Source organism: Epinephelus lanceolatus, chromosome 10 (assembly GCF_041903045.1).
Source record: "Epinephelus lanceolatus isolate andai-2023 chromosome 10, ASM4190304v1, whole genome shotgun sequence".
NCBI lineage: Eukaryota > Metazoa > Chordata > Actinopteri > Perciformes > Serranidae > Epinephelus > Epinephelus lanceolatus.
This window is the reverse complement of record NC_135743.1, coordinates 42,730,978-42,748,175: the sequence shown is the minus strand read 5'-3', so window position 1 is coordinate 42,748,175 and position 17,198 is coordinate 42,730,978. Positions and strand designations below refer to the sequence as shown.

Genomic DNA, 17,198 nt, shown 5'->3' with positions numbered 1-17,198 from the left:
AGTATGGAAATATTTTAATAGATTTTAATAGCATTATTTAGTCATGTACTGTATACAGCACATGCCTGTGGGACTGTCCGGTCAAGCATTGCATCACTTTGAGGGCAGAAAGTGCATCCTCATCCTCAGCAGTTACATCCTCAAGCTCTTGCGGGAAATCTGGAACATCTTTTAGGAGCTCTTAGATTTTGCACATTTCAAGAAGGTGGTTGAAGAATTGAAAGATGGAAGGTGTATTTGCTCAATCCAACAAGTCCTGCAGCGGAAACTTTGAAAAAGTCATATTATGATGCAAAGAAGCAAAATGACAAGCAGCTCTAGCTGTTCCACTTTTCTGTTTTAAGAAGTGATACATCAACAACATGTTAAAAAAACAATTAATCTGAGTATGCAGGGTGATATACAGGAGTTTTATTGGAATATTCTTTTTTTTTTATCAGCTACGTAAACACCTTAGTAGGAATATTACCTTTTTCAGAATATGGGCAAAAAATAGAATATTTTGTGTGTAAAAATGTAGTCACTGTTGCACTGGGTGACATGTTCCGTCATTACCATGAACACACAGACACACACACACACACACACACACACACACACACACACACTGTATTTCATACACTGTGATGACTTAATCCCATATACACCATGCTTTTGAAAAGTAGAGCACATCATGTGGATTCATCCAAAAAATAAGCCTTTTTTTAAAGATGAAACTTTATTTTTTTATTTATTTATTTACATCTTCACTGGGAACCAGTGGGCTTGGGGCTGAATGCCACAGAGAGAGTAGGGATGTCATAAAGTATTGAGACATGCACAAACACACTGAAGGTTTTGATTTTTTAATAAGATTTTTAACCATAAGAAAAAAAAAACAGAGTAACATTCTGACTGGTCCTTTAAAGCTAAATTCCACCCACTTTTGACCAGGCAGGGGCTCAGGTGAACACTGGAAGAAGTGCAAGCTAGTTTGTAGCTGCATACTGTTGCAAGACAACAGAAGTCACTAAAATTACCAAAGATTTAATTACCAATTTCCTGGTCATCTCAAGTTTGCTGGAAATGTTATTCAAGGCCCAGTTTTTCTGCTGGTTGTCCTTACAAGTTGCTGGCGCCATAATGCTGGGTGTTTAGACGTCATCATTATCAGTTCCTCCATCTTGTCTTCTCTCTGCTTCAGTGATTCACACTAGTTGACTGGCTAAAGCCAGGCGACAGCTGCCTCATTGAAATGACTGGAGGCAGCGAGATAGCGTGCAGCGGTGTGAAAACCCCTATAGAGCTTGAAATCTTTCCTGCCAGATAAGGCTCTAAAACCAACAAAACTGTAACAGTTCACCTACAAAATCCAACTCCTGTTTTATACTTTATATTGAAGCTGGGGCAGCACTGTGTTAGCACTGCCACCTCACAGCCAAGAGGGTTCTGGGTGTAACCCACCAGCCAGTTTTTCCTTTTGATAGTTATCTGTAATGTTTTGTAGTGTACACTATGCTTAAGATTATTGCATTCTTACATGTCTGTACCAGGGGCCCACTGCAATATAACCTCTCTGTGTAAACTGATTAAATTGAAGATGTGTTATCTTTCAGAAAAAGATCTACCTCTGCTCTAAATCATTTCACATTTTATTTGAAGGTTATCTCAAATATCTTAATAAATAAAATGGTGGGATGCAAGAGATTTTTGAGTCATAAGGATGTCTCTGTGATCCAGTTCCACTAAACATACTGTGTCTTCTACTATGGTCCTAGGAAACCAAATCCTATATTTGTGATTCCACAGGCCAGTAAAGGCTGCCCCTTCTCCTTATACGCTGACTAAAGATCAACATTGTTAGTTTAGCCACATGACAGTTCACATTAGAGTCAGTATCTTGCATGAAAAATTGCACAATTCAATTCAGTTTAGCTCAATCCAATTCAATGCAAGAAATCTTTATTTATCCTGAAGTTACAGCAACACAAAATACATACATGTCAGCATCCTCCTGTCTGACACCTCCTCTACAGACTCCTGTTCCACTACTAGGACAGAACCAGCTTTCCTGATGAGCTTATAGAGCCTGTTAGCATCAGCTGCCCTCACCCTGCTGTCCTAGCACACTACAACGTAGAAGATGACGCTGGCTACTAAAACATCTGCAACATAGTTCTGCAGATGTTGATATATCTGAGCCTCCCGAGAAAGTATAGGCGATTTATAAGTAAAGCAGTGATATGACAGGTTTATGTATTCTCTCTGTAAGTTTCAGCCTCAGGAAAGACCTGTGTACGTTTAACTGCTTCTCTCAGGTCCCTTCAAGGAACATGTATGGAAATGAAAGGCTTTTCAAGTCATGTCATCACCTACATGTGATAAGTAGTGTGTGAAAGAATGTGGCAGAACCTGTTTTTCATGGTAAACCACCACACGTCTGAACCTCCAGCTACCAGTGAAGGTAAAAGAAAACTCAACTGTAAAATACAAAGAAATTCAAACTGTCACTATGCCTTGTGCCTTGTTCCCAACACAGATCTTTCTCAGTTTAGAGTTTCATGTTTTATTAAATTAAATATATTAATCAATTACATTGTTTCTGAAAAGCATAGCAATTATGGTCATTTTGTTTCTTTCTCACATGAGCAGTCCACTTAGAAACTGCTGTTATTAAAGCAATAATGCAACACCAACATCAGCATTACACTCTGCAAAACATGAACGAAAATGTCTAATGAAAAACAACTACAGAATACAAGTGAGTGTGAACTATAAATGCATAGAGATGCAAACAATATGCAACATGACATTTCACCACAATGCCAAATTTCTGCCTCTTCAATCAGTTTCCTGTTTTATCATGTGACACACAGCAGTCACATGACACTCAGCTTACCTTACCAGGAAGACATAAATGCTGCACCTGAGGGGAAAGTCCAGGAGAAGACAGTGTAGGCCTGCCTGCAATAACAATCCTGACACTGGGTTTATAGATCAGCCGTGTGCAAGTTAAAGTTTCAGGTAAACAGGTAGGAGACCGTCATTTTCATCATTTTAATAATGGCTTCATACCTTTTCACTAATGTAAAAAATCTTGAACAGGCATTGTTACGTCTGAGTGTGTGTGTGTGTGTGTGTGTGTGTGTGTGTGTGTAAACAGGATCTCAGCTGCTCCAGTGATCTTTGACCCACAGAGAGCTTTATTTTGTCTTGCTAAGATATCATGCATAACTCATGCAGAAATAAGGGAACAAATCGTAAGGGGGAAGTGGTGGTGGGAGTGGGAGGGGTCATCTTATTAAAGAGCTGTTAATAAAGTAACTTCATCAATGATGGTCCATCTACAAGGTTGTGATTTCCATGCTGATCCAAATGTTGTTTAAGAACCCTTTGAAATCTCATGTTAATTTTAATTTAATCTTGTCAATATTGTGTAATCTCATTTGGAATTTACAGCACATTCACAGGTTCTCTTAAAGGGTAACTTTTAAAATTTTAAAGTGGAGCCTATAGCCAACATTTGTTTGTGGGGTCCATGTGGGTAGTAAATGGGCTGAAAAATGGTCCGTTTATGGGATTGTTCACAGGTCAGAGTCCTGCATGGGTCCATTTCTGAAAACCCGCACCCATCCATACCCGTAAAACTCAATGTCACAAACCACCTGTTATCTGTTATTATGTCTAAGTCAAATACACACCCGCCCACACCCGTTAATAAAAGTCCCATGACCCGACCTGCACCTGTGATTAAACACAAACACATGCACATCTTTTTCATTTGTCGGTGAAGATTCTCAGTCATCCAGGTCATGGTAATCGTAAGTGCTATCTCGTAGGCAACTGGACTTGCTTGCGTTTCTTGAAGACATTTCAGTTCTCATCCAAGAAGTTTCTTCAGTTCTAAATGGCTGGTACGAAGTTGCAGGCTATAAACCCTGTGTGGATGGGAACGGTTACAGAGTCGTAGGGGTCATGTGAGCTCTTAGTTTCAGAGTCCTTAAGGTCACAATGTGAGTCGTTGACCCACCTGGCCACCATGTGAGTCGTTAGGGTCAGGTGGGACCAGGGGTGAATGGGTGTGAAGTCATCTGGGGAGGGATCTCAATGTAGTCTTGACTTCTACGACTCTGCAAGGGTTCCCACCCACACAGGGTTTATAGCCTGCAACTTCGTACCAGTCATTTAGAAGTGAAGAAGCTTCTTGGATGAGAGGCGAAACGTCTTCAAGAAATGCAGCTAAGTCCAGTTGCCTATCTTTTTTCATTTGTTTTATGTTGAAAAATTTTTTTTTTAGTTCATTTTTACCCTTGAATTTATATATATACAAATTGTTTACCTATTACACAGCTTTTGTGGGTTACCTGTCGAGTACCTGATGATACCTGACCCAGTGCAGAACTCATTCAGTGAATGTAGAGTCTGTAGGCAAACTCGGAGATCTTGCCTCCGGAAGAAGAGCGGAAAAGCCCTGGTTTTCGGTTGTAGGCTGTTTGTAGTCCGCATGATATTGTCCAATCACGTTTGAGCCGGCTGCAGTTGTTGCCAGGTTAAACGGTCCATGTGATGAACTAACGAGGCAGAACATAACTGGCGTCACTGCAAACTCTGAATCCATCACAGTGGTTCAGCATATTTACTTATAATGGAAGTCGGAAACGGAAATTCGCCTCCTCCGCCCAAATCAAACCGGAATGCCAAAAAATCGGGGGTCTGCCCCCAGAGGCTGTATCGCCGTCTGCCGGAAGTCAGACGCCGAATACAGCCGATGGGTTCCGAGAATGGGCACAACCTAACGTGGGGTAAACAAGAAGAAAGACTTTTTAAGTAGTTACACAGCCCCAAGGGGCACAAGCCAGTGTTCTCATTGGGCCGGTCCCAAGCCCGGATAAATGCAAAGGGTTGTGTCAGGAAGGGCATCCGATGCATGCAAATCACGAAAATGACTTCCATACTGGATCGGTCGAGGCCTGGGTTAACAACGTCCACCACTGGTGCTGTTGACCTACAGGATGCCAGTGGAAATTGGACACAGGGTTGATCCTTTCATGCCTCCGGCCAGTTGACCAAAATACTGCCAAACGGTGACCCGTGAAATGTAATGAGATATTAAGTCAAAATTATGAGATACTAAGTCAAAATAATGACTTACTAAGTCAAAATGAGATACTAAGTCAAAATAATGACTTGCTAAGTCAAAATAATGACTTGCTAAGTCAAAAATAATGAGACACTAAGTCAAAATAATGACTTACTAAGTCAAAATGAGATACTAAGTCAAAATAATGACTTGCTAAGTCAAAAATAATGACATACTAAGTCAAAATTATGAGATACTAAGTCAAAATAATGACTTACTAAGTCAAAATTGTGAGATACTAAGTCAAAATAATGAGATACTAAGTCGAAATAATGACTTACTAAGTCAAAATAATGAGATAGTAAGTCAAAATAATGTGATACTAAGTCAAAAATAATGACTTGCTAAGTCAAAATAATGAGATAGTAAGTCAAAAATAATGAGATTACTAAGTCAAAATAATGACTTGCTAAGTCAAAATAATAGATACCAAGTCCAATAATGAGGTGAATGAGTACAGTTTCAGCCTTCAACAATCCATACTGTTCATCTCTCAGTCACAATGGTTAACATCGAGGGATACTAACTCAAAACAATGAGGTCATAACTCATGTACATCGGATATGCCACACACTACACTTTGATGTGACGTATGTTTGGCTACTTCACATCAAAGTGTAGTGTGTGGCATATCCGATGTACATGAGTTATTACCACACTGTTTTGAGTTAGTATCCCTCAATGATGTTATCCATCGTGACTGAGAGATGAACAGTATGGATTGTTGAAGGCTGTAACTGTACTCATTCACCTCATTATTGGACTTGGTATCTCATTATTTTGACTTAGCAAGTCATTATTTTTGACTTAGTATCACATTATTTTGACTTACTATCTCATTATTTTGACTTAATAAGTCATTATTTTGACTTAGTATCTCATAATTTTGACTTAGCAAGTCATTATTTTGACTTAGTATCTCATTATTTTGACTTAGTATCTCATTATTTTGACTTAGTAAGTCATTATTTTGACTTAGTATCTCAATATTTTGACTTAGCAAGTCATTATTTTGACTTAGTATCTCATTATTTTGACTTAGCAAGTCATAGTTTTGACTTAGTAAGTCATTATTTTGACTTAGTATCTCATAATTTTGACTTAGTATCTCATTATTTTGACTTAGTAAGTCATTTTTTTTAACTTAGTATCTCATTATTTTGACTTAGTAAGTCATTATTTTGACTTAGTATCTCAGAATTTTGACTTCGTATCATTATTTTGACTTAGTAAGTCATAATTTTGACTTAGTGTCTCATTATTTTGATTTAGTAAGTCATTATTTTGACTTAGTAAGTCATTATTTTGACTTAGTATCTCATTATTTTTGACTTATTAGATCTTATTTTTTTCCATCAAGTGGCGGAAATGGGCTTCCATAGATGACAGAGACCTCTGCTGATCTCACAAGGAAAAAAAACAAAAAAAACATCAGCACCATCTAGTGGACCAAAACAGCAACTGATTTTATTATTCTAGTACCAAAAGTTGGGGAAGCTCTAAAAAATTTGTGGTTGTCCCAGTTGGACCTTTGTGAAAACAGCAGCCCATTCCAGGAAGAACAAGGTGGGTGATGAAGAAAAGAACAAACGCAATAACATTGTCATCCCCTATGTGTCTGGGGTATCTGAAAAACTCAGGAGGATCTTCAACAAACACCGCATCCCTGTGTATTTCAAACACAGTAACACACTCAGACAAAGACTGGTACATCCAAAAGACCATACACCCCACAGCCAGAAGAGCAACCTGGTGTACCCTGTCCAGTGAAGTGAGGAATGCCCAGACTTGTACATTGGTGAAACAAAACTAACTTGTCAGGGCAAGACTCAGCTGTCTATTTACACCTCAAGGAGGAAGTACACTCCTTTGAAGGCAGCAATGTGCCCATTTTGGACAGGGAAGACAGATGGTTTGAAAGAGGTGTAAAAGAAGCCATCTATGTGAAATTGGAAAAACCATCTCTCAATAGAGGAGGAGGTCTGCGACACCACCTATCCCCCACCTATAATGCTGTCCTTTCATCCTTGCCCAGGATATTTAACAGCTTAACTTCCAAAAACAATGGTCGTTCACAAATGGCCTCATGTGACTCTAACGACTCCAAGGACCACCGTTGCAGCAGGAGTTTCCACGACCGTCATTGACACACCATTGGAGCACTAACAAATCAGTGACATCATTGGCCTTGTGAAGACCTCCTCAGAGGTTAAATACCTGGGTGTTTTCCACACCAATTTGTCAGACTAGTTCCAGCCTAGTCAGACAAGCATGAACTGATGAAGCCTCTTGGATAAAAGGTGAAATGTCTTCTAAGACAAAACTAAGTCCAGTTGCGTTCGATTCAGTTGCCTTGAGATAACTATGACCTGGATAAATGAGAATATCCACAGGCATTAAACTGTGTATTTGCCAAAATTTAAAATGTATAGCAAGTGTTACAACTGACCCTCTGCCTGTTAATGAACTTCACCCATGGGGTGTGTTGCAACATTTCACCTCCACCATTGTAGAAAAAGGTAAGTACTAGGAAAAAAAACAACTTAATTTGTAGCAGAGTTGTACACGTTAAAATAAAACAAACAAAAAAACCCCCAACAATTTCACTGTTTTAATACATTAGCCGTAACTAAAATGTGTTAGGTTGTGCCCCACTCTCTCCTACAGTTGCTGAAAATTCAGACAATATTTTTATTTTGTATGTATGCTAGTGTATGCAAGTATTTTTTTTTAATTATTATTATTATTATTATTATTATTATTTTTTTTTTTTAGAAATGGTGCCCGTAGCAGTAACTCGGCTCCTCGCCTTGATCTCACTGACTGTGGCCCTAGACAACGGATTGCTGAGGACTCCACCTATGGGATGGATGGCCTGGGAACGCTTTCGCTGTGAAATTGACTGTAAAAATGACCCAGAGAACTGCATCAGGTCCAATTGATTGGGAAATTTCTGTGATTAAAATTATCCTGGATATTCTAAGCAAAGATATTGAAAGCTTAATCACTAACAACATAAAATACTCAGGTACAAACCAATCAATATCCAGCAATTACAGAGGGCATGACAAAGACAACTCGGTCAGTTGCTAGAGTGGGAGGAAAATAAGGGACTGTGTCAGATTACAATATGATTTCATCCAATTTTATCTCACAGAAATATGTCAGATGACCAAAACCTCTTAACACGGCATTACGTTGTGGTGGCACGTATTGTGTTGAAATCACATGGTGGCAGCACAGTGGGTCTGGGCACCAAAACTCCTTTGTTAGGTTTAGTAAGAGACTGTGTTTTTGGTTAAAATAACTCTTAATATATATATTTTTTTAATCTACGGGATGCAAATACATAATGTAACAATACTACATAAAACATGTAAGTATGTTATCTTAAAATAAGTCGACACGTACTGGGTAAAAGTCCATTGTTTATTTGACCCATCTACCACCCCAACCTTCTCCCTATGCAGACTTTCTCACTCAATATACCATCTATGGGGCTGTAGCAGTAACCACCACCCACTGTGTGATGATGTTGAACCAGGAAATTCATACACCACACCAAAGCATCCAAATTGACTTTCCATTGGCACAGTTTCTGTGATGCTGGCAGGTAATTTCAACACAATATGGGCCACCATATAATGTGAGAGAAAGAGGTTGTGGTCTTTTCATGTATTTCTGTGATCCCTGCTCGTCATATTTTGACGCTTGGGCAGAATCTCCTAACACAAATTTAATGATGCTTGGGGCAGCCTTTTGCATTGTATCTTAAAACAGATGCCATCAGCAGATCTTGATAGAAGGGTTGGCAGTAAGTCATGTTATCTTTCAATTGGTGTAAGATCAACCCTACCTCTTGAGCCACAGCTGCCCCAAAATATGCCATTTAAATTTGTTTCCAATAGCACAGTGCATTCAAAACTTTTTGTTATGTACCAAATTTGTACAGTGGGGAAAACTGTGCAAAAAATTAAATGCATGCAATCTCATGGATAGGAATTGTTGTGGTGATATACAGGTATGTATGTGTTGGACTCAGAAAAAAAGATTTTGATTCATTGCCTCACAGTTGTTGGGAATTATGGGTTAAAACATTAAGTGCACTAGAAATGGCCCCATGGCGGTGCCATTCACAGCCCAAAAAAAAAAATCTTCCTTGGCCAATGACTTAACCTCCACATTTTATGGGACCTTGTTTAAAACACAAATGATGCAGAAAATGTGACTTAAATGTACATAAATGTGTTTCATGAATGGCTGACAAAGTCTTTTCCTTTCTTTGATCCACAGCGAGAGTCTGTTCAGAGACATGGCCGACCGGCTGGCTGAGGATGGCTGGAAGGAGCTGGGCTATGAGTATGTAATCATAGACGATTGCTGGATGTCCATGCTGAGAGATGAACAGGGGAGGCTGCAGCCTGAACCCTCCAGGTTGATATACTCTGCTTACTTTGCAGATTCATTATGTCTGTGTTCCATCAGTATTCATTATGATTCAATTATTTCTCTTGAAAGCACTGCAGTAGAGACTTCCAGATTCAGTAATTTAAATTGTTTTTGATGACCTCCTGAAGTAAAATGTTAAGGGTCGTGTATCTTTCCCTTTAAAAGGATAGTGCACCCAAAAATGAAAATTCAGCCATTATCCACTCACCCATATGCCGACGGAGGCCCTGGTGAAGCTTTAGAGTCCTCACATCCCTTGCAGAGATCGGAGGGTGGAGCGGCTAGCACACCTAATGGTAGACGGCGCCCCAGACTAATGTCCAAGAACACAAAATTGAATCCACAGAGTATCTCCATACTGCTCATCCATAGTGATCCAAGTGTGCTGCAGCCGCGACATAAAAAGTTGTTTCGACAAACGTCATATGAACTCTGTTTTTAGCCTCACTGTAACCTGTAGCTCTGACTGTTTCTCTGTGCTCCGTGCTCACGTGCGCGCGCCTGCGCGAGACCAGCGAAAGCATGAGCAGTATGGAGATACTCTGTGGATTCAATTTTGTGTTCTTGGATGTTAGTCTGGGGCGCCGTCCACCACCTATTGGATGTTTAGTGACACTGCACCTTGAAAAATGTCATTTAGTCTCCCAGCATGCCTGGCAGTCTTGGTTTTGTTATTGTGCTGTGATCTGAGCCGACGCAGTAAAGTTTCATATCAATGAAGCTATATGTGTGCCGTTTCATCATTGTTACACCACGAACCCAAACACTATCCCTTTAAGACGACTCAAAGCCAGGTGTGCATCAGCCCACTTCTGATTGACAACTGATGTTTGATACCCAATGATAAATTCAGTAAGTTAGATCAGTAATTCAGTCTGATAAAATGCGTAGCGACATTAGCTATGCCAACATGTTGTCTGGAAAATTTCCGACCCGGAGCTAGTTAGCTAGCTATCTAGCTAACGTACTAATGTATTCCCAATAAGCAAAAGGAACTAAAGATGAAATATGCATCAAAAGTTGTCACGAAAAACTGTCTGAGGCAAGACTAGTTGATAATTCATGTTGCCTACTAGTGAACCAGCTAGATTAAATATAAATGTGCTTACTTGATAACGATGGTTTCAGTTCTGAAGAAGATGGTGGCAAGCCTCTTTCATGGACAAACTTGACTGGTGCACAGAGGCAGTAATTGTAGCTAGTTGGCTATAATTCAGGAATTCAAAATATGATATAATGATGAAGTGATGACATTTATCCAAAAGGTCAAATGTCAGCTTTACTGTGACATCATAATATTCCACATAGAACACTTTTCTGGCCATTACTCAGCATCATATCTCAGGAACAGAAGGGGAAACATTTGATCAGATACTGAATTGGTGACTCTCATCTTGGGTGTCCACATTAAAGCTGTGCTGATTGTATAGATCTTATGTGCTGTCGGGGTGAAGATGTGTGTGAAGTGCATTAGGACCAGAGGCTTGTACTACGAAACCAGTTTAACTTACCCAGGGTATCTTTTTCTTATCTGACTTGACTAACCTTAACACTGGCCATCTGAATAATGTGTAGCCCAAAGCTGATTATTGACTACTTCAGTCAACTTTGGGTTTTCTTATCTAGCCATGGATGCATTCATGTGAAAGAGGTGGGGGTGTTAATTGACCCTTCGCTAAGTCCCGCCTCCAGACGCAGACTGGCCAATCATAACATAGCATCAGGCTGGCTCAGACCAGGGTCCAACAACAACACAGCTGTGCTCCATTGACTCTAATGCAATCATTTCAGATTTCCTTCATTTTCAGACTGGTTTTGTGGATTTGGAGCTAAATGTTGTGCCTCAGGCACGTCCTGTATTAATGATTCTCGTTACCTAGAGAGGTTAGAAAAAGATTTAAGTTTCTTCCCGGTTCCAAAACCAAAATCAAACCCTGAAAAGTGTAGGGTTAGCTAGCTTGCTACTGAAGATATAGCCTGCTGAAACATGCTGCTTTTGCTTTTTAATGATTATAACACTGAAATAAAGACCTGCCCTGTTCTACAGGAACCAGTGAAGGGAAGCAGGGAAACTTTGCTGATATTCAACCAGCTGTGTGTCAACGTATTGTGCGCAGACGAACGTTTTTTGCCTTCTTCCACAGCCCCCGACAGTCCAGCTGCCAGTCTGGGTGCTGGGAGCGGCACGGGGGTGAAGCTAAACACTGTTTATCTGCAAACACTGCGATGCCACACAGCTGGTTCAATATCAGCAAAGTTTCCCTTTATATTCATTGTCTTCTGTGGCGATCAGCATTGATGTGGTGGTTCACTTTTACTCTGTGATCTGTAGGCCTTAGCTTCAATCTTTATTTTGTTACCTTGATTTCGTTGCTGTGTCAGTCTGACATCCTGAATATATCCTTCAAATGCATATTGTAGACCCTTCTGTCTGCTTCTGTCTGAAATCGCTTTTTTGTTTTTCCAAAAATTTTAGAGTATTTCTCCAGGGAGTGCAGTTAGCAACAGTGGGAGCGCCATGCCAGTCTACCTCCGAAACCGAAAGTTTGTCGGACTTAGCGACAGTAACTAAGGGGGGCGGGCCTAAGCGAAGGGTGAATTATGAGTGACATCATCAGACCCTTGAATGAAGTTGGCTGCTTCAAATTGTATGAGATAAAATGGTGCGAAAAGTGTCTGGGACTGCGAGACAGTAAAATGTTAATGTGTGGGATGTAAATGATACTCTGTGATCTTATCAAAGAAAATACAGAAAAATTATAAATACTATCCAAAACTTCCCTACCAGCCGAGACATAATATAACATATATGTGTCACTAGGCTATATCAGACTCAGAGAATCAGAATCAGCTTTATTCACCAAGTTTGTGTGTACATACAAGGAATTTGAATCCGGTAGACTTGCTCTCAATGTATCAGAATTGACATAAGTACTCAAATTTAGGCAAAATACGTGACATCAGTTGTGAATAATTTTTTGTTACTTAGTTGGATGATGATGAAACTACTCTGAATATGTCACATAAAGGACTTTAAAGTAATCTCAGACTGTTTTTGCTACTGAAGTAAAGGGTGCAAAAGTAGCCTTTTCATTGACAGATGAGGTCTATTTGACCCATATGTTGCATTTATAATAATGGGAGCCAATTAACAGTGTGTGGATTATTTTTTAGATAAAATATTATCTTTTCTTTGTTCTCATCACACGTGTCTCCTGTTATTTTCAGCCGCAGTGATGGAATCAGAGTGTAAAAGTAGCAGCACTATAGAAGCTATAACAGCTCATCCAAATGATTTTTTTTCTCCTGTTTTAGTTTCATAATGTTTAGAGACCTGAAGAAGTAAGGTTAGTTAGTAATTCACAAAAGTAAATAAAAAATGTAACAGCAAAGTGCAATTTTGTGTAGTGTAAATGTTTTTATTCCTGGGATCCTATCAAGCACACAATATACTTGTGTGTACATGTTTGCATATCTGTGATAGTTTGTGTGACGTACATACTTTTTACATGCCCATTTCCTGTAATCCCTTGTGCAGTAAAATGAAATTATCTAGTGCATAAAATCAAATTGGATGCACCCAGCTTTTGTGAGGTGCTTTTACACCTATAGTTCAGTTCATTTGGTCATACCAGAGGTAAAAATGATACATTGTTGCATTTTAGTTTTGGTTCGGTTCCTCTTCACAATGACTGTATGCAAACAAACCAGTAAACATGAAGTTCTACTGACTGGACAATTTGTCACCCTGCATCATCAGGACCCACTTGGGGAAAGCCATTCTGGTGACTGACAGAAGTTTCTGCTGCAGCACTTAAATGCTTCTAAAGTCTTTATATTTCTGTTCTTTGGTTTCACAAAGACCTCAGAGAGAAATAACTGATTGTAAGCAATGGCATGTTATTTATTGGACTGTAAATCAATGGCATGTTATGAATAAAGACTAACATTGAGACAAGATGAAAAGAAGGCGTCTTGTTCAGTAGGTTAGGTGTGAAAGCACCCTAAGTACACATGGGGCCTGTTTAACTAAAACATCTGTATAGTCTGGGGTCAAGTTTGAATTTAATTTAAATGAATCCTTACTTACCTCCAGGTTTCCAGGGGGCATTGCAAAACTGGCAAAGTATATCCATGACCGTGGGCTAAAGTTGGGTATCTATGCAGACATTGATACTCAGACATGTATGGGATTCCCTGGCACCACACTGGATAAAATCGAGATTGATGCCCTGACCTTTGCTAGCTGGGGGGTAGACTATCTGAAGTTTGATGGCTGTTCCTCAAATTCTGTGGAACAAATGCTGGGTAAGAGCATACTAACCTTCTTAGTAGTATGGAATGAAGTCAGTGAAAACCTACAACTCTTTTGTAAAAGAAACCATGAGGAATTGTAGACGAGCCATACCAAGTGTTTTTGTGTTTCACACAGGTTACCCTCTGATGTCCAAGGCTTTGAATGCTACAGGCAGACCTATGGCCTTCTCCTGTAGTTGGCCTGTCTATGTGGGAGGCCTTCCCCCTAACGTGAGTGTCATCCCTTCGTCACTGTCAAAAAAAGATGTTGGGTCACTGGGACTCACTGGGACTGTTCTGAAACAAGACTGGATAAAGACAATCGCTCCACTGAAACTAGAAAAAAAGTTTATTTGTATTGACGATATATTTCATACTTGTTTTACATAAAGATAAATTTAGAACTCATTAAGAGACAAAATAACTTGATAAATTTAAAATTTTTAGTCATGTGGCAGCATGGATGGCAATCCATGAATGACAATGCTGGTCTGTTGGTCCACCGCTCCACAGGTCCAGACTGAAATATCTCAGCTGGATGCATTACTATGGCATTTGTATAGATATTCATGTTTCACCTAATTAGAATCAGCTTTATTGTTCACACACCATTTGCACTGCTTTCAATGTACTTACACAGAAATAACCAAAACACTATCTGCTTAACATCGGCATGTAGTATGCTGAAGTTGAGAAATGTTGAGGCCGAGTGCTGCCTCACAGTTGCCAGCATGGCTGTAGACCTGTAGACCTGTAATCTTGTCTGCTTTTGACTCGGCCATTTAATGAACCTTCGCACAGTCAAACATGAACAAACCAGCATGTAGCTTTCTGTGCTGTTTACATAATTCTTAAGGAGATGGCACATTTTGCTTTGTTGTGTTTCCCTGCTCCCACCAGGTGAATTACTCTTTCCTGGGTGATATTTGTAACCTGTGGAGGAATTACTACGATATCCAAGACTCATGGGATAGTGTGCAAGGCATTGTTGAGTGGTTCTCCAACAACCAGGATGATCTGCAGCCTGCTGCAGGGCCTGGACGATGGAATGATCCTGACATGGTATGATGGATTTGTCTTCATTATTGATCCTAAAACATTACACAACTGATCATGGGGGCATCCAGAACACTAACTACTATCTCTCAAGGGCTCTGTCTACACCTTGTACAGTATTTACATGCCTCCTGGGTGATCGGATCACAAATGGACAACTCTAAGTACTGATGTGAATGCACTCAATGTGTCCTCAATGCATCTTGACATCCATTCGCTCAGACCTTATTTGGAGGTGGTCTGGGGCACCTATGGCTGAATTCTTTCAACATCCGCGAATGTGTCCTGGGCCACATTGCAGGACTACCTAATCGAGTGACGTCCTTGCTTATCTGACTTTTGCCGCTGTTACACAGGTGAGACACAGCGCTGAAGGACTATCTCCAGAGCTACTGTGAACAGTCATTTCAACGTCTGCCGGGTTAGCATGAGCTAATACAGAAACAGTGGTTAAACAGTCCCAACAATCTCACACCAACACTGAAACAGCTCACCTCTGTTGTTAAAACGGTTAATAATGTTAGCCATGTGATGCTAACAGTAAACTTGGCCGTCTCGTTGCGTGTGCAGGCAGACTCTCATCAACTGTTCCCGGCTTGGAGCTCAATAGTCAGTAGTACTACTACTCAGTAGTAGTAGGAGTCATCAGCAGTAGTCTCCTAATGATGGTGAATGAAATGATATCCATGTTTATCTGCATAAACAACAGGGAAGTGAGATTCGTTCACAAGTGGTTACTGGAGACACACATGGAGACGTATTCTAACACCAGGTTTGAACAGACAGACAGAGAGATCCACCTGTGATCGGATCACCAAAAATGCATGATAATACAAGATGTAAAAAGGGTCAAGGTGCATTCGCTTCCAAGGTCACCCTTTTCAAAACCATATATGTTTTCCTTACTGCATTTTTGTATTTACCGTGTTTGGGTTCATACTGTTCAATTGTGTGCAAACCTCAACTCATAGAGTTTCATTGACTAATGTCACAGCGAAAGTCATCCTTTCCCTGTGACATTACCTTTGTCCATAATGATGTGTTACATTTGAAGACACATCGTTTCTGCTGCTTAAGCCTATCATTCACACTAAGCTGTTGTGTTTCACATGTAAAGATGGTCCTTTTCAAAAATGCTGGATGAGCCTGAATCAACATTCGTGTTGTAGAGAAGGAAGACACATCTTCAAAACTATGATGTCTGCTCTCACAGATGAGTGGCTGATGTGTGGCGGCAATGTTAAGGGGCCCCTTATCTCTTCCTTCTCAGCTCTTGTTTGCCTTACTGTATACACATTTACTGCCCATGCCTCACATACCTCTGATATCTCTCTTCAGCTCATTATTGGAAACTTTGGTCTGAGTGAGGACCAGGCTTGCTCTCAGATGGCTCTGTGGGCTATAATGGCTGCACCACTCATCATGTCCAATGACCTTCGAAACCTGGATAAAAGCGCGACGGCCATCCTGCAAAACAAAGTGGCCATTGCCATCAACCAGGACCCTATGGGGATCCAGGGAAGACGCCTGCTGCAGGTCATCATCATTATTAAGACATGACCTTTTTTTTTTTTTTTACAGAAATTATACAGTGATTAATACACTAATGTTAAAGGTCCTGAAACGTCAGGCATTTTGGGGATTTGGAGTCACAGTGGCGCTATAACAAATCAGGGAGTGTATTTTTAAGAAACAGTCTCACATTATGTGTGTTTGTGTGTGTTGTTGCACAGGAGAAGAGCCATATTGAGGTGTTCTGGAGGCCTCTATCTCAATCAGCAAGTGCCCTTGTGTTCCTGAGTCGACGGACAGATATGCCCTACCTCTACCACACCTGTCTGGCTAAACTCAACTATGATGCTGGCAACTATGAGGTTTGCACACCCTCTGTGTCTTACCCTGTGTATTCATCTTTGAATTGAGTTTATTAATGGATTAGTTAGAGTCAGTCAACAAAATGAATTAACAATTTTAATAATCAATTAATTGTTGTAGTTCATTTATCAAGAGAAAATGCTAAAAAGTCTCTGGTTCCAGCTTCTCCAGATAGTTTCTGCTAAATATTGTTAGCCACTGCCAACAGGGGATACTTGGATGTGTGATGTGCAGGGGGAAGAATTAGTCCGAACAAGGAATATAATTTTTATATTCGTTTACTGAAGATTTGCAGACTTGTACATACTGGGGAACGCTCTAACTCCAGTGCAGACGAACTTTGAAAGTCCACAACAGAGCCACCGAGCGACCACGATAACACATGTACAAAAAGCGCTTAACA

The 17,198-nt window shown here is 40.1% G+C and overlaps 1 protein-coding gene across 9 annotated transcripts in view; it reads left to right on the top strand.

Annotated features, from left to right (window-relative positions):
- Window positions 1-2,872: 2,872 nt before the first annotated feature.
- The window catches only part of LOC117266424 (alpha-N-acetylgalactosaminidase-like), a 41,919-nt gene continuing 27,593 nt past the window's right edge, over window positions 2,873-17,198 (top strand). For 6 of the 9 annotated variants that reach the window (XR_013492242.1, XR_013492241.1, XM_078172019.1 and 3 more), the window contains exons 1-8: window positions 2,873-3,011; window positions 7,895-8,051; window positions 9,413-9,553; window positions 13,665-13,876; window positions 14,001-14,095; window positions 14,765-14,926; window positions 16,259-16,456; window positions 16,654-16,794. Coding sequence is in view for 7 of the 9 variants with exons in the window: in XM_078172019.1 (XP_078028145.1) it covers window positions 7,897-8,051; window positions 9,413-9,553; window positions 13,665-13,876; window positions 14,001-14,095; window positions 14,765-14,926; window positions 16,259-16,456; window positions 16,654-16,794 (1,104 nt within the window). In the remaining 2 variants the exon portion in view is untranslated. Of the gene's footprint in view, window positions 3,012-7,892; window positions 8,052-8,073; window positions 8,733-9,412; window positions 9,554-13,664; window positions 13,877-14,000; window positions 14,096-14,764; window positions 14,927-16,258; window positions 16,457-16,653; window positions 16,795-17,198 lie in introns of those variants that run through there. The other 3 variants (XM_033641619.2, XM_033641621.2, XM_033641620.2) reach the window with 3 other exon arrangements.